Below are 25,303 nucleotides of genomic sequence, written 5' to 3'. Positions count from 1 at the left end.
CTGTCATGTGAGGAAAGATTGAAAAGACTAGGCTTGTATTCACTGGAATTTAGAAGGATGAGGGGGTATCTTATAGAAACATATAAAATTATAAAAGGACTGGACAAGCTAGATCCAGGAAAAATGTTCCCAATGTTGGGGGGGGGTCCAGAACCAGGGGCCACAGTCTTAGAATAAAGGGGAGGTCATTTAAGACTGAGGTGAGAAAAACTTTTTCACCCAGAGAGTTGTGAATTTGTGGAATTCCCTGCCACAGAGGGCAGTGGAGGCCAAGTCACTGGATGGATTTAAGAGAGTTAGATAAAGCTCTAGGGGCTAGTGGAATCAAGGGATATGAGGAGAAGGCAGGCACGGGTTATTGATAGGGGATGATCAGCAATGATCACAATGAATGGCGGTGCTGGCTCGAAGGGCCGAATGGCCTCCTCTTGCACCTATTTTCTATGTTTCTACGTTTCTATGTTAATAGAGATGTTACTGTTAAGAGGTGATGGGGAAGATCAATTGCGGTTGCCTGGGAGTCACAGAGGAAAAGCTCAGTGTATGAGACCTGGAGAAACATGGAGGGAATTTGCTGACATCCTTGCCCTCCGCAGATATCCTGGTTCTGATCGCCTCCGTCGCCGTCATTGCTGCCGGCACACAGCAGAACATCTTTGCCACGTCCGCCCTCCGAAGTCTCCGCTTCCTGCAGATTCTCCGCATGGTGCGTATGGACCGTCGAGGAGGCACCTGGAAGCTGCTGGGCTCCGTGGTGTATGCGCACAGTAAGGTGTGTGGGTGGGGAGATCCGCGCGGCAGGCTCATTGCCCAGGCCCCATCCCAGCTTGTAACTGGGCTTAACACTCACTCATTGTTTTATTGACCAAAAATAAACCTTTTTATTCAGGATAAAAAATACATACAAAACAAAAACGGTGCAAAAACTCTTCTTACATTCTCAGCGTCTATACATTCATTAGTGTTAAAGCCAGAAGTGTTTTAACACCTATCTTTAATCAGAACATTCACCCTTGCCTCTCATGTGGCCCCCTGGGGTGATATTCATTCCCTTGTTTGAGGAGCGTCTTCACCAGACTCTGCTCCTCAATGTTCAGCAGCTGAAGGACCCTAGACTATAGCCCTAACCCCCACAGAGTCTTGGAAGCAAAGCCCCCAACCCACGTACACCTGCAGTTTGAAATGGGCCTCTGGACAACATTCCCTGATGGACATCTCGCTGATCAGCCAACGAGATCAGCCTAACTGTCTCCCTTACCTTGTTTTCACTCCTGTTCTGAGGCTGGACGAAGGCTTGGCATTGAGGGTCCCATGAGTCCAGGGTGAACATCCCTGGCCCGGAAAGGCCTCAGTGGCGCATCGGTAGAGTTGCTACCTTACAGCGCCAGAGACCCGGGTTCGATCCTGACCACGGGTGCTGTCTGCAGCGAGTTTGTACGTAGTTCTTCCTATGTTTGTATGGGTTTCCTCCGTGTGCTCCAGTTTCCTCCCACATTGCACAGACATGCAGGTTTGTAGGTCAATTGGCTTCTGTAAATTGTCCCTGGTGTGTAGGATGGGCATGGAACCAGTGTATGGGGATTGCTGATCAGCACGGATTCAGTGGGCTGATGGGCCACAGTACATCTCTAAACGAAACTAAATATTCCTGGCCAGGGAAGGCCTCAGTGTGGGGCTGCTATTCATCACGATCCTGAGGTTGATGCAGGAGCAAAGAGTTTGTCTAGAACAGCAGAATCCCAGGACACAGCGCCTTCTTAAAGAGGGGAAGGAAAGATGTGGCCAACCTGGGAAGAAGTCTTCTCAGAGAGATAGTGGAAGATGAAAAAGAGAATGAATATCAGAGTGAGCATTGATTTATTCCAACACTAAATTAAATAACTTTCTTCTATGCTATATGATATTATGATCCAGTCTTTTTCTTTTCTTTATTCCCTATGGGTTGTGAACATTGTTGAGAGGGCCAGCATTTATTGCCCATCCTTATTGCCTCTGTGCTGAGGACGCAGTTACAAGTCAACCATATTGGTGGGGATGGAGTCACATAGAGACGATAGATTTTCCCCGTCTGAATAGTGAGTCTTTACAGCAATCCAATGGCTCCGCGGCTATCATGACTGATGCTAGTTTTTAATTATAGATTTATTTGCGGGCACATGAAGAAATTATGGTGAGAGTAACTGAACACCAGGGAGGGACAGCTGGCATTGTACCTCTGGTTCCAAGTCTACCCACCGCGGGGGATTTCCCACACCTCGTGTCCCGGTCTATTGCCGTTGACAGGGAATGATTGTTGGGATTAGTCAACAATCCACCATTAGTGTATCAAATGGCTCCCAGAATGGTAGAAGCAAAACAGTTGCACCGTCTACATTTCCGAATGGAAATTTCTGAGGTCCCGTGAACCTTTTCCAAAATATAATATTTTCCGTCCGACGGATTAACCAATGGTGCACCAGGTTCCTTCCCACACCTGGGAATCTAACACAGATAGCCCCCTAGAGCTGTGGAGGAGACAATGATCCCTCATGGCCCATGCTGAGTGGGACCAAGTGATTGACCACTGCTAGTCTTATTACTTCATGCCAACCTGTATCTCTTAAACTGGAGTTACATCTACTTACAAAGGGTACTGGAACTTGTTCAGTCCCCAAGTGTTATTTTAAAGATTGCTATAACGGTAAGGCTACCAACCTGCTCCGGAGGCCTTGAGACCGGAAATGGTGGAGATGTACCTTGTCTCATAGGGCGACAAGGTGTCACAGCGGTAGAGTTGCTGCCTTACAGTGCCAGACACCTGAGTTTGACCCTGACTGCGGGTGCTGTCTGTATGGAGTTTGTACCTCCTCCGTGTGGCCGTGAGGGTTTCTCCAGGTGCTCTGGCTTCCTCCTACACTTCAAAGACATACAGGTTTATAGGCTAATTGGCTTCTGTAAAAATTGTAGTGTCCCTAGTGTTAGATTGTGCTAGTGTACGGGATGATCGCAGGTTGGTACGGACTCGTTGGGCCGAAGGGGCTGTTTCCACGCGGTATCTCTAAAGTCCAAAGTCTATAGTTTAAATCTCAGGAGTTCCTCCACCCACAGACGGTCAGGAGCACGGGTCAAATCCCAGGAGCCCAGATCCAGAGACGGAAGAACGACATTAACATATACACACACGCACACACAGTGAATACATCGTGAAGTAACCATATAATAACCATATAACAATTACAGCATGGAAACAGGCCATCTCGACCCTTCTAGTCCGTGCCGAACACGTATTCTCCCCTAGTCCCATATACCTGCGCTCAGACCATAACCCTCCATTCCTTTCCCGTCCATATAAATATCCAATTTATTTTTAAATGATAAATACGAACCTGCCTCCACCACCTTCACTGGAAGCTCATTCCACACAGCCACCACTCTCTGAGTAAAGAAGTTCCCCCTCATGTTACCCCTAAACTTCTGTCCCTTAATTCTCAAGTCATGTCCCCTTGATTGAATCTTCCCTACTCTCAGTGGGAAAAGCTTATCCACGTCAACTCTGTCTATCCCTCTCATCATTTTAAAAACCTCTATCAAGTCCCCCCTTAACCTTCTGCGCTCCAAAGAATAAAGCACCTAACTTGTTCAACCTTTCTCTGTAACTTAGTTGCTGAAACCCAGGCAACATTCTAGTAAATCTCCTCTGTACTCTCTCTAGAATCATCAAGCACTCTGATAAGCAGGGGGCCATTGGATTGTTGTATGACTCGGCCCCGATGTGTCCTTGCTGGGTGAAATTAAGCCCCTCAACCAAATTCCACGTTCCGTCACTGGGTCCGTAGCTCTGCAGCTCACACCTATTGGTGGTTCAGTGTGAGGTTCAAGCTGCTGGAGGACCTCAGCAGATCAGGCAGCACCTCTGGAGGCCATGGATAACCCTGATGCAGGGTGTCAATCCAAACTTCGACCATCCCTCCGCCTCTACCTTCATGGATGCTGCCCGATCCTCCTGCAGTTTGTTTTCTACTACAGATTCCAATCATGGTGGCATAGCCGCAGAGCTGCTGCCTGGCTGCACCAGAGGCCCTGGTTCGATCCCGACTAGGGGCGCTGTCTGTACGGAGTCTGTACCTTCTCCCCGTGACCGCATGGGTTTTCTCTGAGATCTTCGGTTTCCACCCACACTCCAAAGACGTACAGGTTTGTAGGTTAATTGGTTTGGTAGAAATGGAAATTGTCCCCAGTGTGTGTGGGACAGTGTTAATGTGCGGGGATCGCTGGCCGGAGTGGACTCGGTGGGACGAAGGGCCCATTTCCGCGCTGTATCACTAAACTAAACTAAGACTAAAGACGGTTTAAATATGATGAGAGTTTCTGCTGTCTTCAGGCAGAGAGTTGCTGATCCCCAGACTCTCTGGGTGATCGTTTTATTCATCACCTCCCCTCTAACCTTTCCACTAGTTACTTTAAATTTATGCCTCCGGGATTTGACTTTGAGTTTAGTTTAGTTTACCTGTCCGATAAAAGGTATTAGATCCTTCCTATCAGAAAGCCATGTCCCACAACCACACCGCTAGACACACAAAGCCTAAGCACCATTGCTCATTCCTTCTGTCAGGATCTATACCTAATATTCAGAACCTCCTTTGTCCACCTAACACCACCGCAGGCTTTGTGGCCATGTATTACACCTTAACCCTTAATGGGATTATTAGGTTGCTCGATTGTTGCAGATCTCCTTTGTATTGTATTGTATTCAAATTTATTGTCATTGTCTCAATTAGAGTCAACGAAATGAATTTCCCTTTACAGTCAGTATCATAAAAGTAAATAAATAATAAATATTAAAACATATTAAAAATAAAATAGAATTTTAAAAAAAAAGAACAAACACAGAAAGTCCACGACACAACAGAACACAGTGGCACCAAGGTGAGGAAGGCACCATAGTCCAGCCAGCCTCCCCTCCGATCTTCCCAGATGTTCATCCGTGGTCGGGGCCTTCCGAGCACCCGCAGTCGCCGCCTCCTTGTACTTGGTGCTGGCTCCTGGACCCCGTGCTGTCGACAAGCCCTGGAGACACTGACACTGTTCCCTTCCCTCCCTGCAGGAGCTGATCACGGCCTGGTACATCGGCTTCCTGGTGCTCATCTTCTCCTCGTTCCTCGTCTACTTGGTAGAGAAGGATTCCAATGTGCAGTTTGCCACGTATGCAGATGCTTTGTGGTGGGGCACGGTGAGTTCAGCCTGGTCTTCACTGGTCTGACTGGGGGGGGAGAGAAGTTGGGTGGGGGTGAGGAGGAGGTGGTGGAGAAGAGGAGGAGGGGGGGGAAGAGAGGCGGAGGGGGAGAAGAGAGGAGGAGGGGGGAGAGGAGGGGAGCGGGTCGGGCGGCTGGGTGACATCACTCGCAGCGCGTGGAACACAGCGTGCATACCCATTGTGATGTCATCACGGCATCAGCCAAAGCCAGGCGGTTTTATTTTCTAAGTTATTTCAGATTTTTTAACCTTTTGATTAATAACTCGAGAAATAATGCATGAATTTTTCAGATAAGGCAATTTTGGACTCCACGGGATAAATCTCTATTGAAATATGTCAAATTTTCAAAGGCTTCTTACGAAAATGCAACGTAGTGGAAACCGATTTTGAAATGATCACAGAAGAAAGACACAAAACGCTGGAGTAACTCAGCGGGACAGGCTCTGGAGAGAAGGAATGGGTGACATTTCGGGTCAAGACCCTTCTTCAGAAACCCCAGGTCCTTCGACGAGCAGAGAATACAGGACCAGCCAACCTCAGCTGATGGGAAACTCTAGATGTTGCGACCCCCAATTTACAATCAGGATCCATCCCGACTGCCCCAACTCTCTCTCCCACCCTGCTGTTGTGATGATAATTCATTTTGCAGCAAGGCAGTTTTAAGGGAGTGACTCCTGTTCAATGTCACTGCATTTGATGTTGCTGCACTGCCTTCTGTTCCAGGTAGAGAAAGAGAAAGACACAAAAAGCTGGAGCAACTCAGCGGGTCAGACAGCATCTCCGGAGAAATGGAATAGGTGACATTTTGGGTCGAGGCTCATTCGATCTGGAACACTGAACAAACCCTTGATAAAGGGTTTCAGCCCAAAACGTTGCATATTTCCTTCGCTCCATAGATGCTGCTGCACCCGCTGAGTTTCTCCAGCATTTTTGTGTACCGTCGATTTTCCAGCATCTGCAGTTCCTTCTTAAACCCCTGACACTAGTAGTTCAGTGTGTGTATCTATCGAACTGCTGGAGGACCTTAGCAGATCAGGTAGCACCACTGGAGGCCGTGGGTGACCCTGAAGCATGGTGTCAATCCAAGACTTCGACCATCCCTCTGCCTGTGCCTCCACGGATGCTGCCTGATCCTCCTGCAGTTTGTTTTCCACTCCAGATTCCGGCACCTGCAGTCTCTTGTGCCTCTGTGTGAGTATCCAGTCCTACAACATGTGGGCCGTAGGAACTCCAGGCTAAGCAGATCTTCACTGTCTGTTCCCATTGCATCAACTCTGTGTGATCCTTGTGTAGCAAAGCACGGTTCGTGCTTTCTGTTCTTGATACTTCAACCCTGTCAGAAACTCTGGGGTGCGTTTTGCAAAGCTAGGGTTAGTCAGCTAGCAGACTGACCACTGGGGTTCCTGCCATAAACTGGGAGGCTGGGTGAATGGGTGTGTTGTGGTATTAGTGTGCCTGGTCCCCACAGAAGCCCCTCTGCAGTCCCAGTATCATCCAAGGCCAGTGGCAGCAGCTGGGAACTTATCCACTCACAGCCTCAATGCTACAATAAACAAAGATTCCTCCCCCACCCCCCTCCTCCTTCCCCTTAGGGTGGCAAGGTGGCGCAGCGGGTAGAGCCAGCAGCTCAAAGCGCCAGAGACCCAGGTTCGATCCTGACCTCGGGTGTTGGCTGTGTGGAGTTTGCACGTTCACCCTGTGACCACATTGCTTTCCTCCAGGTGCTCCGGTTTCTTCCCACATCCCAAAGACGTGCGGGTTCGTAGGCTAATTGGTCTCTGAAAATTGACTCTTAGTGTGTTAGTTAGTGTGTAGGGAGTGGAAGAGAATGGGGGACACGATAGAATGTGAGATTGATGGTTGACATGGACTCAGTGGGCCGAAGGGCCTCTTTCCATGATGTATCTCTAAACCAAACTAAACTCACCTTTCTCTACCAGCTACCTCCCTCCTATTCCATCAGCCTGAAGAAGGGTCACAGCCCACAACGTCGTCTGTCCATTTTTCTCCACAGATGCTGCCTGACCCACTGAGTCCCTCCAGCGCTTTGTTTCTTGCTCACGATTGCAACACCTGCAGTGTCCTGTGTCTCTGACATGTGATCATTGTCTCTCCCTCCAGATTACACTGACGACCATTGGATATGGGGACAAGACTCCCACCACCTGGTTGGGGAGGCTGCTGTCGGCAGGATTTGCCCTCCTTGGGATCTCATTCTTCGCACTTCCAGCGGTAATTACCAAAGGTTGGATCGAGGGGGGGGGGGGGGGGGGGGAAGGGTGAAGGGTGAAACTGGGCCACAGCCGCTCCACTGTGGTGCTGAAGTGGCTGCATTTCAGAATGAGTTGGTGACCTCTCCACCTCCAGATGGGTTGTAGTCAAAGAGCAGCAGAAGCTGCCATCAACGTATGAAGGCAGCTTCCTTTAACCGTTTGCTGGCCGCATCAAGAGGGACATAATGGCCGGAGTGATCAGCGGCGCAGACCCGGAATCAGGGTGCAAAGGGTTAAATTATGAGGTGTTCTCATGAACTCGTATGTAGACCCCCAGAACACAGGATTGCTCTAACTGAGGAGTTAGTTAAGATGAACAGAGAAGTGTGAAAAGAGGGCAGGTACAAAAACTCTCAGCCCAGATGGTAAGGCCATCGAGATAGTGTAGATTAACAGGACGTGGCATTGAAATTAGAATCAAAGCAATTAAAGGTGTTGCCGCTTCTCACAGGCAGTAGTGGAAATGAACGTAAACGGTTGGAAATGTTCCACACATGTCAGTCAGCACACGGCAGAGTGAAACAGAGGTAGTTGTAGCTCGGTAATGGCTTCAATTACAGGAGGTGGACCTCTCTCCCCAAAACGATATGGATCCCGCCATCATTCTGAGCTTTCGAGATCGATCAACTATTTTTTTTTTTTTTTAAAAAAAAATTTTAACAGTAGATTGTTTTATCCTTAAAAGGAAGTTTATATCTCATTTCAAATGATAGTTATTTGTTCATCAATCAAGGAAAGTTATGAAGATAACAAAACTTCCAGGAAGTTTCAATGGTTTTAAGAGCCCATTCTCTAATGATGCCCTCCGTTCTTCTTTGGAGAAAGTAGTGCATATTCCACACCCAAAGCTACAACAAACGCTGCAAATCCCCATTTGAAGCCTCGAAAGAAAACATCGCTGAAAGTAATTAGTAGATCAACTCTTGGAAGGCAAGAGGATGGAAGGACATGGGATAAGACGGGTGATTGTGCTGAAGAAGTAGATCTGCTCTGAACTAATTTGCAGAAGAGTCTCAAAGGGCTGTTCTCTTATTGTTCCGTCAAGGGACCTTTAATGGTGAAATTGAGTTTTAAAGTATTTTTTAAATAAACCTGACCCCAGATAATTACTGCGATTCTAATTGTCCCGACTATATCTGCTAAAGTTGCTAAATAGTAGGAATAATTTCTCCTATTGTACAACGACACATTCTCACCAGTAATAAGAAGCGTCATTAGACTATAAAGAGCCTGAAGATGGTGTTGAGACCATGACTGTTTTAACCGAGATGGGGACACACTTGGATATGTTCATCCTCAGCACAATCCCTCCAGGAAATATGAATGGGAATGGCCTTGCACAGAAACAGTTTAATTTAGATTATTATTGTCACATGTACTGAGGTTCAGTGAAAAGCTTTTTTGTTACGTGCCATCCAGTCAGTGAAAATACTATACATCAGATTACAATAAACAATAGGTGCAGGAGTAGGCCATTCGGCCCTTCGAGCCAGCACCGCCATTCAATGTGATCATCGAGTCGTCCACAAGTCGTGGATCAATCAAGTCGTCCACAGTGTACAGATACAGGATAAAGGGAATAATGCTTAGTGCAAGATAAAGTCTAGTAAAGCCTGATTAAAGATAGTTTGAAGGTCTCCAATGGGGTAGATGGGAGGCCAGGAACATTCTCTAGTTGGTGGCGGGACTGTCATATGAGGAAAGATTGAAAAGACTAGGCTTGTATTAACTGGAGTTTAGAGGGATGAGGGGTCATCTTATAGAAACATATAAAATTATAAAAGGACTGGACAACTAAATGCAGGAAAAATGTTCCCAATGTTCGGCGAGTCCAGAACCAGGGGCCACACTCTTAGAATAAAGGGGAGGTCATTTAAGACTGAGGTGAGAAAAAAACTTTTTCACCCAGAGAGTTGTGAATTTATGGAATTCCCTGCCACAGAGGGCAGTGGAGGCCAAATCACTGGATGGATTTAAGAGAGAGTTAGATAGAGCTCTAGGGGCTAGTGGAGTCAAGGGATATGGGGAGAAGGCAGGCACGGGTTATTGATAGGGGACGATCAGCCATGATCACAATGAATGGAGGTGCCAGCTCGAAGGGCCGAATGGCCTCCTCCTGCACCTTTTTTCTATGTTTCTATGGTTCAGTCTAGATATTTAACACAGAAAGTTAACGTAACAACATCATCCCAATGTAAATCAGAGAAAAGGTGAGTTACATTAGGAGGTATCAGGGCAGCTCCCCCAAAACATGGACAAAGATTAGGTACATCTTTGAGGAGGAACGTAGGAGTGTAACATGGGAAGGGAATTCTAAAGCCGACACACAGCAGTGATGGGTCAAAGGAAGCTGGCAGAATGTGGAGAGCTTGGGGGGTTGAGGTGGGATAGGAGGTTCGAGATATGAAGTGGTAATGACTTGGGGCGATTTGAAAACAAGGTGATTAATGAGCTGATGTGATCTGGTTCATATCTAAACCAACAGAGTGCTTTCTCAGAGTGTGAGTTTGCTGTTTCATAACTAATTGGAGGATGATAATCACCAGTGGTAACTGTTGTACGTCTTTAAAACTTAACGGTGTCCCTCTGCTTATTTAAAACAAAATGCTGGAGACTGGCACGGATTTTTAATGGAGACAGTATTGCCAAAGATTATGTTACGTGCTGTGTCGCATATAAAAATACAAATTAAGATCATGCGATCATAAGATTATAAGACATAGAAAGAGAATTAGACTATTCAGCCCAACGATTCCTGTGAGGTTACAAGCCAAGCACTGCTCCGCTCACTGAGGCAAGGACCTGCCTTTACACAGGCTGCCCATCAGTGAAACTGCTCCCATCGGCTCGGCTCGAAGCAGCACAATGAGCTCAACAAATACTCTGCCTCCCGGCACTCAGAGTGGCTTCGGGCATTAAGTATTGGAAGAAGCGAGGCAAGAAGAGTTGTCAGGTCCCTGTTCTGTTTGCAGCAGTCATAGCTTCACCCCCTGGGATGACTGAGACCACTTCAGGGTGGGAGTCACTCACGGGCAGTGTTAGCCTCTATCGGGTAGACAGCTAGTCCCTCAGGAATGACACATGGAGAGGTTATACCCTAGGACAGGCCAGATAACCACACATAGTCCCAGAACTGCTCAGGGAATCTGCTTGGAAAGCCATTTGAGTGATTTTTTTTTAGTGAGCCGAACTAATTTTCACCACTTTTCATATATTCACCATGCTATGATTCATGATAAAATGTACGGGTCTCTAACATTTTAGTTTAGCTTTGTTTTGTTTAATTTAGTTTAATTTAGAGTCACGTGTATCAAGGTACAATGAAAAGGTTTTGTTGCGTGCTAACCAGTCAATGGGAATACAATACATTACAATCGAGCCATCCACAGTCTACAGATACATGATAAAGGGAATAACAAATAACATTTAGTGCAAGTTAAAGTCCGATCAAAGATTGTTCAAGGGTCTGCAATGAAGTAGATAGTAGCTCAGGACTGCTGAGTTGTTGGTAAGATGCCCAGACAAATCCTGTAATATGTTTACTTGCTTGTTTGCTTGCTAAATTCATTACCTCTCTATGACTATGGCTGCATGACTCTGGCACTAAACGTTAAACTAATACTTTTAGCAGTGAGCATGAAAAGTTTATTTCGACCCTCAGTTAGAGCACCGGGTGTTGTGTTGAGCGTCATAACTTACTTGGGATTTTGAGCGTTTATGAGAGATATTATGAGGGATATAATTATATAATAAAATAAGGGATGAACAAAACAAACTTTTGCATTTGACAATGCAAATTATGGAGCAAAACAATGGGTCTGTCTTAAAATGTTGCAGGAATAGAATGGGTAGGTATGCATGTGCTTAAGCAGCTGAGGGGGGCAAGAATAGGGAAACGACCCTCCCAGCAACTTGTGTGGGCATGTAACCAGTTGGAGCAGGTGAAACTGACGTGCTTTCATGACCTTTATCACAGGGCATTCTTGGCTCGGGGTTTGCCTTAAAAGTTCAAGAACAACACCGGCAGAAACATTTTGAGAAGAGGAGGCATCCTGCTGCAAGCCTCATCCAGGTGGGTCCAGTACTGATCAACGTTGAAGTGTTGGGGAGTTGTGTTGGGGACGATTGTCCATTCAGGTAGGTCTAATACTGAACCACACTGCAGCATGGGCGTGGTGTTGGAGGCATTTGTCCATTCAGGTAGGTCCAATACTAATCCACACTGCAGCACAGGAGTGGTGTCAGTCCATTATGGTCCACATTGCAGCATTGGAGAGTCTGAAGTGGGGTCCCGACCCAAAACGTCAGCTCTTCATGTTCTCCAGAAATGCTGGCTGACCCACTGAGTTACCCCAGCACTTTGTGGGTTTTTTTGTAAACCAGCATCTGCAGTTCCTTGTTTTTAGCATGGGGGTGGTGTTGGGGATGTCAATCCATTCAGGTAGGTCCAACACTGAATCACACTGCAGCACGGGAGTGATGTTGAAGATGTCAGTCCCTGGTGTGGGTCTGTCCAGACCCAGAGACCCAGGCAAGGCAGAGGCAAATAAAAAACGAAAGATGTCTCTGCAAAGGCATTCGTATTTCTTAAAGAAGTCTGGTGCCTCTGTGACAGATTTGATTCATTGAATAGTTCCAATGGTGAAGAATCAAGGACTAATAGAAAAAATATCTGCAACACTACAGCAAGGCAGGGTGATATAAGGACTCTTGGACTGAGTTAACAACAGTGAGTCATGTTTATTGAGTCACGTTCTTCGAGTCACATGCAATAACACATATACAATGACTCATACACAGTGACTGAGAGCAGTGCTCATGTACAGTGACTCAAAACATATTACTCACTTAGAGTTACCCACGTATAGATATTTAGTTTGGGTCGCACCTGGACCACCCAGTTGCAGATCTCATCACATCTCTGTTCCAAATGCGAACAAGCAATTGATTATAAAGCTGAGGTGAGGAAAGGCTGTCATTGACATCAAGGGGCCCCGACAAACCTGAGAGAAAATATTCCTCACTGGCAAAATACATACCAAGCAGAAACAAAAATACTGATCATCTCAGTCTTAGGACAACACTGTAGGACTTCCTCATGGCTATGTCTGAGCCTCAACCATCTTCAGCTGCTTCATCAATCATATTCCTTCCATCATGAGGTCAGGAGTGGAAATGTTTGGTGATGATTGCATAGTTTGGTGATAATTCCATTCACATGCAATAAAAGGGGAGTACCTTCACTGGGAGACTAATGGGGCTTTCTCACGGGGCGACTTGACGCAAGATGTAACCAGAGTGAAGTGGTCGTGGTCTAGCACGATATCACACGATATAACGGGGGGTAGATAAAGAGTTCCCACGGGTACTCGGCATTTCTGTTATTTGTGCGAGTGACTTGTCCGTCTCCCGAGCTTTCCCGTTAAATCTTGAATGAACATTGTGAACTGTGAAGTGTTGTTAAATCATCACGTGGCACAAATGAACACTCAAAAATGAAAAAGAATGAAAATTGGATTATATCACCTCCCTTCAACTATTTTGTGTTTCAGCATGAGAGGGATTATAACATTAGAGACATTCATCTTGTAGTGATGTGTTAATGAAGAATTGCAGACATCAATCTGATAGTAAAAAATATATTTATATAACAATGAGGTAAACAAGCACTGACAATCAAACTGCTGAGTTAAAAGCTTTATCACACTTCAGGCTATAATAAAATGTGGAGCCTCCAACAGAAACAAAGTAATGCCCAAGAGGAAAAAACACACATTAACATACAAACATTTATAAAGGACTCTAGATGTCACACAAAATGGTGAGTGGCCAACAACTAAAATAAACTAAAACTCAAACGATTAAAGACTACATAAATAATTCTCAACGTCCGAGGGATAACTGGACTAATTGACGTCAGCGAAACCATCTGCCCCTTCTTGAAATGGTGTTTGTGCACTGCCCTCTCTGTAAACAAAAGGCACCGATGGAATTCTAGCAGGCTGCTGCTCTGTAAACATCAGTGGTGATGGTGAGTGTCTCTAGAAGGAAATTAAGAAGTACATGTGAAAAATTTCTCACGGACCATAAAAATGCGGGACCTTTCAGTAAAGTCCCTTTTAAAGATTATAGTTATTTTCTTGAATCTCATTAACATAACTCATGAATAAGTTGATGTCCATATGCGGATGCAAATCTTTATTTTTTAAATTCAATCCCACAGAAGACAATTGTTTACCTGTTCAGCACGGAATTGTGGCTGTGCTCCCATTGCACGCGGCACTCCATATGTCCTATCTGTATACTTTCGAATCACAGTGATGTATTAGTCAATGCATTAAAAAAAGACAGGTTATGAATTAAGTTTGTGAGAACACAGGTCACCACTCACCGCTCACCTTCTGTCCCCTCTGTCCAGCTTCCGGGTTCACCGTTCACAGGAGTTCCCACGGTAAACGCAAGTGTTATTACGGATATCGCACTGGCCACTACGTCCATATAATGTTTCAATGTTCAACCACAAGTGTACAAGTCACTCTTGGAGAAATTCAAGCTTGCTTGAATTTACTCCCGAGTCAACAAGTTACACGAGTACCTGCCGTTAGCGCCACGGTGGTCCACGAATGCCGTACGGATATCGTACGAGGTTCCCACGATGTTCAACTCTGGTTACCTCTTGCGTCAAGTCGCCCCATGAGAAAGCCCCATTTGAAGGAGATTTTCGGATAGGTAATAAGTGCCAAAAAATAATCATTAAACTCTTAAGTTACTAACACACCAGGACTCAGGCAAGACAGAGGTAAAATAAAACCTAGTGTAATCTTTCCAGGTTCAAGACTCCAATGCAAATATTATCTGCAACTATGCTAGGCTATAGAACTAAGTGTAAGCACAACCATTTCTAAGTTGGATGCAAGAGAAATAAGGTACCTTTAAAGCACCCCACAGAGTCAAGAATTATATTAAATATACAAATCAGACCTTTTTATTTTTGTTATTGATGTTTGTGTGATTAAAGTGGCACAATTTCCAGAACATTTTGGTCATTAGCACTTTCATATTCACTCACCCTGATATTCATATGAAGTTTAAATTCATGAAAGCACTTATCTTCATGACTTAATAAACACAGTACCTTCATGAGAGTATTCCGACAATGAATTATTCTTTCTCATTTAATCAACTTACTTCTAACAGAACTCTAGTTTCATTTTTAGTTTAGTTTAGTTTATTGTCACGTGTACTGAGGTACAGTGAAAAGCTTTTGTTGCGTGCTAACTAGTCAACAGAAAGACTACATGATTACAATCGAGCCATGAACTGTGTACAGATACATGATGAAGGGAATAACTTGTGGGTTAAACTTTGGTGGTGGAAGGCAGTTAATACATTGTCACAGAAGGCTGTGGAGGCCAAGTCAGTGGATATTTTTAAGGCAGAGATAGAAAGATTCTTGATTAGTACGGGTGTCAGGGGTTATGACGAGAAGCCAGGAGAATGGGGTTAGGAGGGAGCGGTAGATCAGCCATGATTCATGACGGAGTAGACTTGATAGGCCTAATGGCCTAATTCTGCTCCTATCACATGACCTGGGATGGCAGGAGTTTCATATGAAGAAAGACTGGATAGACTCGGCTTGTACTCGCTAGAATTTAGAGGATTGAGGGGGTATCTTATAGAAACTTATAAAATTCTTAAGGGGTTGGACAGGCTAGATGCAGGAAAATTGTTCCCAATGTTGGGGAAGTCCAGAACAAGGTGTCACAGTTTAAGGATAAGGGTCTTTTAGGACCGAGATAAGAAAAACATTTTCACACAGAGAGTGGTGAATCTGTGGAATTCTCTGCCACAGAAGGTAGTTGAGGCCAGTTCATTGGCTATATTTAAGGGAGAGTTAGATGTGGCCCTTGTGGCTAAAGCGATCAGGGGGTATGTAGAGAAGGCAGGTACAGGATACTGAGTTGGATGATCAGCCATGATCATATTGAATGGCGGTGCAGGCTCGAAGGGCCGAATGGCCTACTCCTACTCCTGCACCTATTTTCTATGTTTCTATGTTTCAATGACCTTATGTATCGACAAAGGTTTTCTCCAATCCTTCCATAGACCCTTTGGAATACAATGACCCATTCTTCAGATGCTAATCTTTAAAAATCCCTCTTCAGTGAGTTGAAAGTAGTGACTGGTGGCCGGTCGGTGGAGGCTGCCAAGTGTGAAACTCAGACTTCAGAGCATTCCTGCACGAACTTGAGCTTTCCCCAGCATTCCAACGTGAAACACCCGCCTCAACAGCGACACGGTGTCCCGTTTTATTTTACGTTGCTGCAGAACGGAGCGCCATGTGTCCGGGGTGAACAGCAGGGAGCATCAGTGAGGATCATCTTTCACTGCCGGGGAGGAAATTGATTAAAAAGAAAGGGCATGTTTCTTGGGCTAAGCTTGTTTGCCCTCGAGTATAATGGGAGATCTATTGCAGTGTTACGGGTGATTAGGCGATTTGGCCGGGTAGATGGAGAACAAGCATTTCCCCTGGAGCGGAGTCAATTACAACCAGGCAGTTCGGAAGATGCTGCCCCACACACAGTGAGTGAATGGTGGGAATCGAGGAAGCTGTCATAATGAAGTTGGCTTAGGGCAGCAGGGCAATTAAGGGAGAAAACGGGTAAAGGAGAATAGTTGCAAGACTGACCTGAGGATAGACACAAAATGCTGGATTAACTCAGCGAGACAGGCAGCAACTCTGGAGAGAAGGAATGTGTGGTGTCCGGGTTGAGACCCTTCTTCTATCCTGAGGACCTGATTGGCTTCCTGTCCCAGTGTTCTCCACAGCAAAAGATCACAACAAACGCAATTCGACCAAGTCTTTTCTTTTACAATTTAAATCATTTTCTTACAATTCATAACTGCATGACATGTTAATTCCTGTCTGGGATGTTAGTGGCAATTCGCAGCTCTCTATAGAGATTTCCTCCTATCCCTTCACAGATGCTTGCTTGGCAGTAATCTTTCCTAATACTCCCCAGTGATCATTAATTAACTTCATAGAAACATAGAAACATAGACAATAGGTGCAGGAATAGGCCATTCGGCCCTTCGAGCCTGCACCGCCATTCAATATGATCATGGCTGATCATCCAACTCAGTATCCTGTACCTGCCTTCTCTCCATACCCCCTGATCCCTTTAGCCACATGGGTCACATCTAACTCCCTTTTAAATATAACCAATGAACTGGCCTCAACTACTTTCTGTGGCAGAGAATTCCACAGATTCACCACTCTGTGTGAAAAATGTTTTTCTCATCTCGGTCCTAAAAGACTTCCCCCTTTTCTTATCCTTAAACTCAGAGAAAGTGTATTGCTGGGCCTCTACTTACTGGAGTTTAGAAGATTGAGGGGGGGACCTCATTGAAACTTACAGAATAATGAAGGGCATCGATAGGGTGGATGTGAAAGGGATGTTTCCACTGGTTGGAGAGTCTAGGACCAGAGGTCATAGCCTCAGAATTAAAGAGCGCTCTTTTAGAAAGTAGGTGAGGAGGAACTTTAGTCTTTGTGTTAATCAGTGGAATTCATTGCCACAGAGTGCTGTGGAGGCCGTCAGTGGATATTTTTAAGGCAGAGATAAACACATTCTTGAATAGAACGGGTGTCAAGGGTTATGGGGAGAAAGCAGGAAAATGGGATTAGATCATCCATGATTGAAGAGCAGAGTAGACTCGATGGGCCAAGTGGCCTAATTCTTCTCATATAATGCACGAACTTGTATCCACGGAACATTATCTCTCTAAAAATTGTTCCCAATATAAATCACTTGATTCTAATGGTAGAGGACCATTTGAGTGTTAAGTGTTAAGAAGAGCATTAGCAGGGTCAGTGAAGGAAGACCTTTCTGTGCTGGGCATCAAGAAGTGCCTCGAACCAAAATCATCCTTCCTTCTCTCCAGAGATGCTGCCTGTCCCAGCATGTTGTGTCTAACTTGAGTATAGAAGATGGGACATTATGTTACAGTTTTTTTTTGTTTGTTTTTTATTTTTATTTTATTAGAAGTAAGTACAGTCATATGGCACCAAAGTGCCTAATATATATTTTCATAATACATTTTATGTACAACTTCTTTTTTTTTTGTTACATTGAAAAAAGATTAGAATAAGAAAAAGATGTTAGATAGTAAAGAATAGAAAGATGTGAAATATATAGTGTGTGAAGAAAGAAAACGAGTAAATGAAGAAAGTTGAGAGAGAAAATAGAGAAAAGAAAATAAAATAAAAAAGAGAAGGAGATCATTATTTATAATCTTGACCAACCCTCGTCCAGTCCTGAAACAGTTCTTTTACAATTGTGTTGCACCATATGATTCCAAAAAAACGACGAATGGAGACCAACTCGTTACGAATTGGTCTGATTTATCCATTAGGAGGAATCGCATTTCCTCAAGATGTCATTATGTTACAGTTGTACAATACATTGGTGAAGCCGCCCTTGGAGTATTGTGATCAGTTTTGTTCATCTGGCTCTGGAATATATGCCATTAAGCTGGAAGATTTATAAGGATGCTGCCAGGGCTTGAGGGCCTAAGATATAGGGAGAGATGGACAGGCTACGACTTTATTGCTTGGAGTGTGGAAGGCTGAGTGGTGGCCTTATAATGGTGTACAAAATCATGAGGGGAATAGATAGGGTGAATGCACGGAGTCTTTTTCCCAGGCTAGGGGAATCCAGAATTAGTGGGCAGAGGTTTAAAGTGAGAGGGAAAAGATTTAATAGGTGGGATATGGAATCAGCTGCCAGAGAATGTAGTTGAACCACGTACAGTTAACATTTAAGACATTCGGTCAGGTACATGGAAAGGATAGGTCTAGAAGGTTATGGGCCAAATCAGGCAAATGGAATTAGCTTAGATGGGGCATCCTGGTCGGGATGGACGAGTTGGGCCACAGGGCCTGCTTCTATGCTGTATGTATCTGTGACTCTATGTGAGCTAACACCTCTTAAAAATACTTGTTTAACACAGAAAAGAAGAGTATTTGTATTTGCAGTGCAACTTGATTTATTTATTGCTCAGTTGTTGTAGTATTTGAATTAAAAGATAATTTGACAATATTTAGTAGCACACTGGGACAAGTTAAAGTGTGAGAGTGAATTCTCTTCCGCTACCATTCCCATTTATGAAAACACCAGATCTGAAACCAGTTCTTCCAGGGATTGTCTTGTGATTTTTTTTTTAGCCACCACTCTTTTTGGCCTGTTTGACTTGCTGATTTTCTTTTGTGCCTTCTTCCTACCCCGAACATCTTCGCCCTTTGACCCAAGGCTGCTTGGCGGTTTTACTCCACCGACGGGAGTCGGACTTACCTGGGGGCCACCTGGCGATTCTATGAGAGTATCCTGTCTCCACTCAGGCATGTATCAAGTGCTTTGATCATGAATGCACCAATCATTGGGATTGCTTTCACTAATCTGCTTTTCTTTTCCATTTTTGTTTTACTTTCTACCCCTCGTTTTCCCCCTCCTTCCTGGCCTTGTTTATTTTCTCTGTATGTAAACATCTGCACGTAGTATGTGTGGCATAGTTATGCTGCTGATGATGAGAACTCGGTTTCCATAGCAACCTGGAAGCCACATTTGAACGCCTTGCATATCTGCAGCCGTGCAAAGTAGGTACAAAACTGGCAGCTGATGTTGTTATGTTGGCGTCCGTCTCCCGGCTTGTGGCTATCCCTTGCTTTTTGTAGCTGATTCCATGTGTTTCTGTGAAGCTGCAGCTGTCCGAGCAATCATTGGTAGGATCCAGTCACCCCTGCCCTGGAAAACCCACTGCCTGCCAGACAAGCAGAGTTAAAAGGGATACGTGCAAAATATTTATTTTCAAATCCTAAGACTTTTTAAACCAAAATCAAACAAAAACAGTGCAAATCTTGGGAATCAGAAATAAAAAGGGGGTGTCAGGGGTTATGGGAGAAGGCAGGAGAATCCGGTTGAGGGGGAGAAAGATAGATCAGCCACGTTGTAATGGCAGAGTTGACTTGATGGGCCAAACGGTCTAATTCTGATTCTTTAATTTGTGAACTTATGAAAACTGTTATTGCTGCAAACATCCAGCAGGACAGTCAGCATGTTTGGAGAGAGAAACGGGGTGAACATTTCTTTGATGAAGGGTCTCAAACCAGAAATATTACCTCTGTTTCTCTTCACACAATTGCTGCCTCCTCTGCTGAGTGTTTCCAGCAATTTCTGTTTTTATTAGATTTTGTTTTAAATCCTTAAAAAGTACCAATTAGAATTTGAACCGATTCTCATCAAAAATAATTGATAGATTTGGTCTTCTGTGCATTTCAGGCACAACTTCTGTTGTCCACAATGTTTCGGCACGATGCACATATGCCATTATCCAGCCCACTCCATTCTGAATTAGCCGGAGGTTTGTGGGATTCAATGCACTTTACTGGTCCCTGGAGTTTTTGATGGGGCAAAATAGAGAGAGTAAAGGGGCTGTCCCACTTGGGCGACCTAATCCGCGAGTTCTGGTGAGTTTGCCCTCGACTCATACTCACAGTATGGTCGACACGAGGTCGTAGGAGGTCTTTGTGACTCTCCTTCATGCTCGAGAGTAGTCCCCGTGTACTCGAGGTCTCAGCTAGGTCGCAGCGTATTTTTCAACGTGCTGAAAAATGCCCGAGAGAAAAAAAAAGGTCGCAATGGAAAAATCGATACTTTTTTTACTCGTAGGTTTAGTCCATAGTAGGTCGTAGTAGGTCGGCATGTTAGTCATAGGTAATCGAGGGTAGTTGAAGGTAGTCAAAGGTAGTTGAACGTAGATAGTCTTCATCATAGTTGAAGGGAGGTCGAAGGAGATTGAAGGAGGTCGTCTTCACTGTCCACTATTCGGTGTCCAATTTTCCCGAAGTTAGTCGAAGCTAGTCTTCAACATAGTCGAAGGAGGTCAAAGGAGGTCTTCAACATGACATTTTTTCAAGCTCTCCTAAACTCTTCTAAACTCGCCAATTAGGTCACCGCAGTGGGACAGCCCCTTAAGAGAGAGAGCTCTCTAATCCTACTCCAGGAGCATTTGAAGCACCAGCGATCAGTCACCTGCTTTGTGACAGTTTTGCATGAACTTAATCTGTCCTTTGATGAGTAAATGGTTCAAGTATCATGACATAACTCTGCACATGTTGGCAGCCAGAGGAGAGGGAGAACTGGATCCTGCCAACACCATTTCTCTTTCATTTCACATGCATGGCACACGTTTAAGATGATAGTTAAGAGCTTTTCTGGCAATATCTGCACTCTGGGGAGGGAGTCTATCTTATTTATACACACAAACTCACACACACTAAGAAACTCACGCACATACATACTCATGCACACACACACATAGAATCATGCACGTACACAAACATGAACACACGCACACTCACACATGCCGAGACACATACATATGCACACACACACACACACAAACATGCATACACACTCACAAGCACACACACACACTCACATGCATACCATTACACAAACATGCACACTCACATACACACATGCACATACACACACGTGCATACACATACTCACACACACATACATATATAGGGAAAATACAAATTAGAGAGAGAAAAGAGAAGGGCAAGCAGATGAAGAAGGGGTGGATAGGAGGGAGAGGCGTAAGGTAGAGGAAGAGGGAGGTGAAGGTTGAAAGTAATGGGGTTACACAGCTCCCCCCAGGAGTGCAGCATTAGAGCATGCACGCTCTGCCCTTCAACATGCTGAGCACCATCTTTGCTTCCTGGAGTGCCTCCCGCTTTGGCTCCTGTGTTGGCTGCTGGGCTTAACTCTGACTCTCCGTTCTCCACTGCTGGTATGGATGGACCACTGCTTAACCCGCCCCAGCTTCTGCAAGTGGGTTTGACAAGTGTGATACTTTCCTGGTGTGAGCTGGGAGGCTGGTGGTTGTGACGACTTTACAGTGCGTGGAATTGTTCAATGATTGTTTCTTTTTATCACTTTCTGTCTGACTCTGTTTCCTTTTACCAACTAACCCTGAAGAAAAGACCAAGGAGAGACTGTCGCCAGGTTTGTTCCCTCTTACCAAATAGCGGGAAACTGTGCAAGACATTCACTGTTTATATTCGGGTTCTCAGCTCTTTATATCTCACTGGAAATTAGTGTAGTTCCCCATTAAAGACGCAGGGTGATGCGATAAGCCAGGAAGATCAAGCTGTCGTCCACCACTCCCCCTACCTTTGCTCTTTCATTATCCAGCTAACTTACTGAAAAGATGCCTGTTGTCTAATCCACTTTTCAATTGATCTGGTCCAGTGACTAGTTCGCCCGCTGGTACATGCAAGGAGAGAATGTGGCCGGGTTTCCATGTACTGGTGTTGAAGGGAATGGTCCTGGCCTCGCACAGTGATTCACAGACACAGGGCATGGAGACTTGGTGGCTGTCACTGGGTGCCCTCTGTCCAGGGGCTACCACTGCACTGAGGCCCACAGCCAAAGCCCAAGTGTTGGCCATAATTCCGCATCACCCACCTCACAAATTGTCCTGTGTTCTGCAGCTCCTGATGATGAATCATCCTTTTATAGTCAGCCACGTGGTCACTTTGGAAAGCTCACCACCGCATCTTCAGCAAGAGCTGATATACCAACAGGAAAATAATCCCTCATGCTAGGAATAGTCTGTCGTGAGACGAGGTCATGGATCCACATCATTGAGAGTAGCCCTTCCCTCGCATTATTACTTAACCACTGTTTAATAATACAAGGTTTCGGTGGAAAGTGGTAGATGGAATGAGGAAGGGTTATTGTTGGGACATGATTGCTCAAACTGTTTGGTGCATCGGTCAGTTTTTAAAATGCTCCTCTATCTCCCCTCACTTCCCAGTAAGCCACTTAATAATAAACAGAGGCTCTTCAGGATATACACCTCCCGGAAATATAGGTATCCAGTATCTGCTCACATGGTCTTTGGGAATGCCACTAACAGCAGTTGCATGCTCATTCATCCTCTCCTGACCTCTTGAAGGGGCTTTAAATACAACTACCTGTCCTCTAACTGTTTGCTCTGCCTTCCCTCCTTCTCCTTCCTCCCCTCGGCTTTCCATTCCCCCACTCTTCTTCCACTCTCTCTCCTCCCCATCCCTTCCTTTCCTACCTCCTCCTTTCCCCCACTATTGCTTGCTGCCTGCAGATCCTGAATAGCTGGGATGGACTTTGGTCACTGCCTTTTCTCAGCATGGTCCTCGGTACTCGAAATCTCCCCAATGCAGACATGGGGCGAGAGGCTCTTCCAGTTATGTGAACAGTGCTCGGTAGGGTTCCTGCAATGACTCTAGAAACCCACACAGATCCTTCCATGAATCCCATTGCTCGGATTTTATGCAAGAGTTAGCAGTTAGCGCTCGCAATTCCGAGTGTGAATCGACCAGCTGATCCATGAAGCACACATGGGCAGATAAATGTGGAATCAGAGCTTTGTTGCCTTTGTGTCCCAGTCTTCCATGTTAACATGCTGACATTGAAATGTACACTACATAAAACCCTAATGCCCTTGCACAGTAAACTGGAAGCTCACCAGAAGAAGTTAGGGCTAGTTTCTGTGTATATATATTTTTATTTTATGTTTTTAACCATGTGATATCCTGACAATTTCTCATGTGTTAAAAATTATTATTAACTACTGTGGAGTCTAATTTTTCTTTCAGATTCCATTATTATTGGAGATTTGTAATCTTTTTTTTAAAACTTTAAATAGTGTATTACTGAAATGATTAACAAGTCAAAACCTCAACGAATGTTTGTGGGCAAATGTGGGTGTCATGAAAAGCAAATCTTTCACCATTGACAGTGAAATGTTGCCCCGTTAGGTGGGGCTGAATCTCTCACTGGGAACTGTTCACTAACTGCAGAGGATGTTCACACATTGGCTGCCGGCAAGGAATGTGAGAGTTTAACTGCACTCCTCAACTTGACTTTTGTGCATTCTGCATGCTCGCAAAGTGTTGCATTTGGCATGAAACTTCTGTCATTTGATTCACGCTGATTGCTCACGAGAAGCAGACAGGTCGAGGATTTGTCATCTGTAATGTTGCACAATAGGGGCCTTGTGGAACAGAAAACACTTGGCAGATCTCCATCAGACGTTGTTCCGTAGTTGCCCAATTCCTCTTTAATTGATGTTGTAGTCTTATCCTCATGGTTATGTCCTTCCCTTTCTAATAACACTGCATCCAAACATCTCTTCTGACTTTCCCTGTGATTCTTCCCAAAGTAAACCTCAGTCTGGGCTCTTCATTGCTGCTTGGTATTTGATCTCCTTGCTCTAAACAAGTTTGAGGGGCTTTGAAAATCTAAAACTCCAAAGTGCTTTAACTTGTTGACTTAACTGCACTATTTGATGTGATCATCTATGTGATCATGCCTACTTAATCAGTGGCAATTTGCTATTTAACTGATTTCACAAGGCATGGTATAACTATTCCCTGGTACCTGGAGTGACTCACCTGCAGCTTTCTAACTCTTTCTCTACTACTTTACTTTGTATCTTTGACCATTGGCAGGGTATTGGGTTAAACACCTTTTTCCAATCATCTCTCACATCTTAGTGGTTACACACAACCATAGAGTCATTGAGTCTTACAGTGTGGAAACAGGCCCTTCGGCCGAACTTGCCCACAACGGCCAACATATCCCATCTACATGAATTCCACATACTTGCATTTGGTCCATATCCATCTAAACCTGTCCTGTCCATGTAACTGTCGAAATGTTTCATAAATGTTGGGATAGTCTCAGCCTCAACTATCTCTTCTGGCAGCTTGTTCCATACACCCGCCACCTTTCGTGTGAAAACATTACATCTCAGATTCCTATTAAATCTTTTTCCCTTCACCTTCAACCTATGTCCTCTGGTCCTCTATTCACCTACTCTTGGCAAGAGATTATGTGCATCTACCCAATTTATTCCTCTCATGATTTTATACACCTCTATAAAAATACCCCTCGTCCTCCTGTGCTCCAAGGAATAGACCCAATCGACACAGTCTCTCCCCATAGCTCAGGCCCTCGGGTCCTGGCAACATCCTCGTAAATAAATCTTCTGTAAATCCTTGTAAACCAGTGAAGCAAATAGTTTGATTATTGAAATGTGGAATCTTCCAAAGAAGGCAAACATAACATGGTTAACATTATTCTAGTTAAAAACAAGAAGGGAGGGGCGCAAGGGGCAGCTCCACCTCAAGGCAGCATCTTAAAATATACGCACATATGCTGGAAACAGAAAGCAAAAGTGAGAAATTACAATTAAGAAACTGACAGAAAGAAAGAGGCTGATTAAAAATTATTACAGGGAATTATTACGGATAGTCAGCATTGTTTTGTATGTGGGAGATCCAGTCTTACAAATTTAATTTGAGTTTTTTGAAGAAGCAATCAAAAAGGTTGATGAGGGCAAAACCATGGATGATATGGACCTCTGCAAGACCTTTGATTAGGTTCTGCATGGTAGGCTGCTCTGGAAGGACAGATCGCATGAGGACCAGGTAGAGCTAGCTACATGGATACAGAATTGGCTTTATGGATGGAAGCAGGTTGTGTGTGGCAGGCTGTGTGTGACTGCAAGTATGCCACAGGTATTGGTGTTGAGCTCATGGCGTTTGTTGTTTATATCAATGATTTGGATAAGAATGTACCAATCATGATTAGTAAGGGACAAGGTATTGTATGCCGTGAGAGAATTAGCAGAGCAGACTGAAAGCATAAATACAGCAGTAGATACTGTACATGTACACATGTGC

At 44.6% G+C, this 25,303-nt stretch overlaps 1 protein-coding gene across 1 annotated transcript in view; it reads left to right on the top strand.

Moving 5' to 3' along the window:
• Positions 1–25,303, top strand: part of LOC129697023 (potassium voltage-gated channel subfamily KQT member 5-like) — a 218,881-nt gene that overhangs the window by 180,856 nt on the left and 12,722 nt on the right. The window contains exons 4-8 of the mRNA XM_055635219.1: positions 597–772; positions 5,084–5,209; positions 7,355–7,465; positions 11,483–11,578; positions 18,819–18,895. Coding sequence (XP_055491194.1) covers positions 597–772; positions 5,084–5,209; positions 7,355–7,465; positions 11,483–11,578; positions 18,819–18,895 — 586 coding nt within the window. The remainder of the gene's footprint in view (positions 1–596; positions 773–5,083; positions 5,210–7,354; positions 7,466–11,482; positions 11,579–18,818; positions 18,896–25,303) is intronic.

Source organism: Leucoraja erinacea, chromosome 5, assembly GCF_028641065.1.
Source record: "Leucoraja erinacea ecotype New England chromosome 5, Leri_hhj_1, whole genome shotgun sequence".
NCBI lineage: Eukaryota > Metazoa > Chordata > Chondrichthyes > Rajiformes > Rajidae > Leucoraja > Leucoraja erinaceus.
The sequence above is the reverse complement of the archived record's forward strand: the minus strand, read 5'-3'. Positions and strand labels throughout refer to the sequence as shown.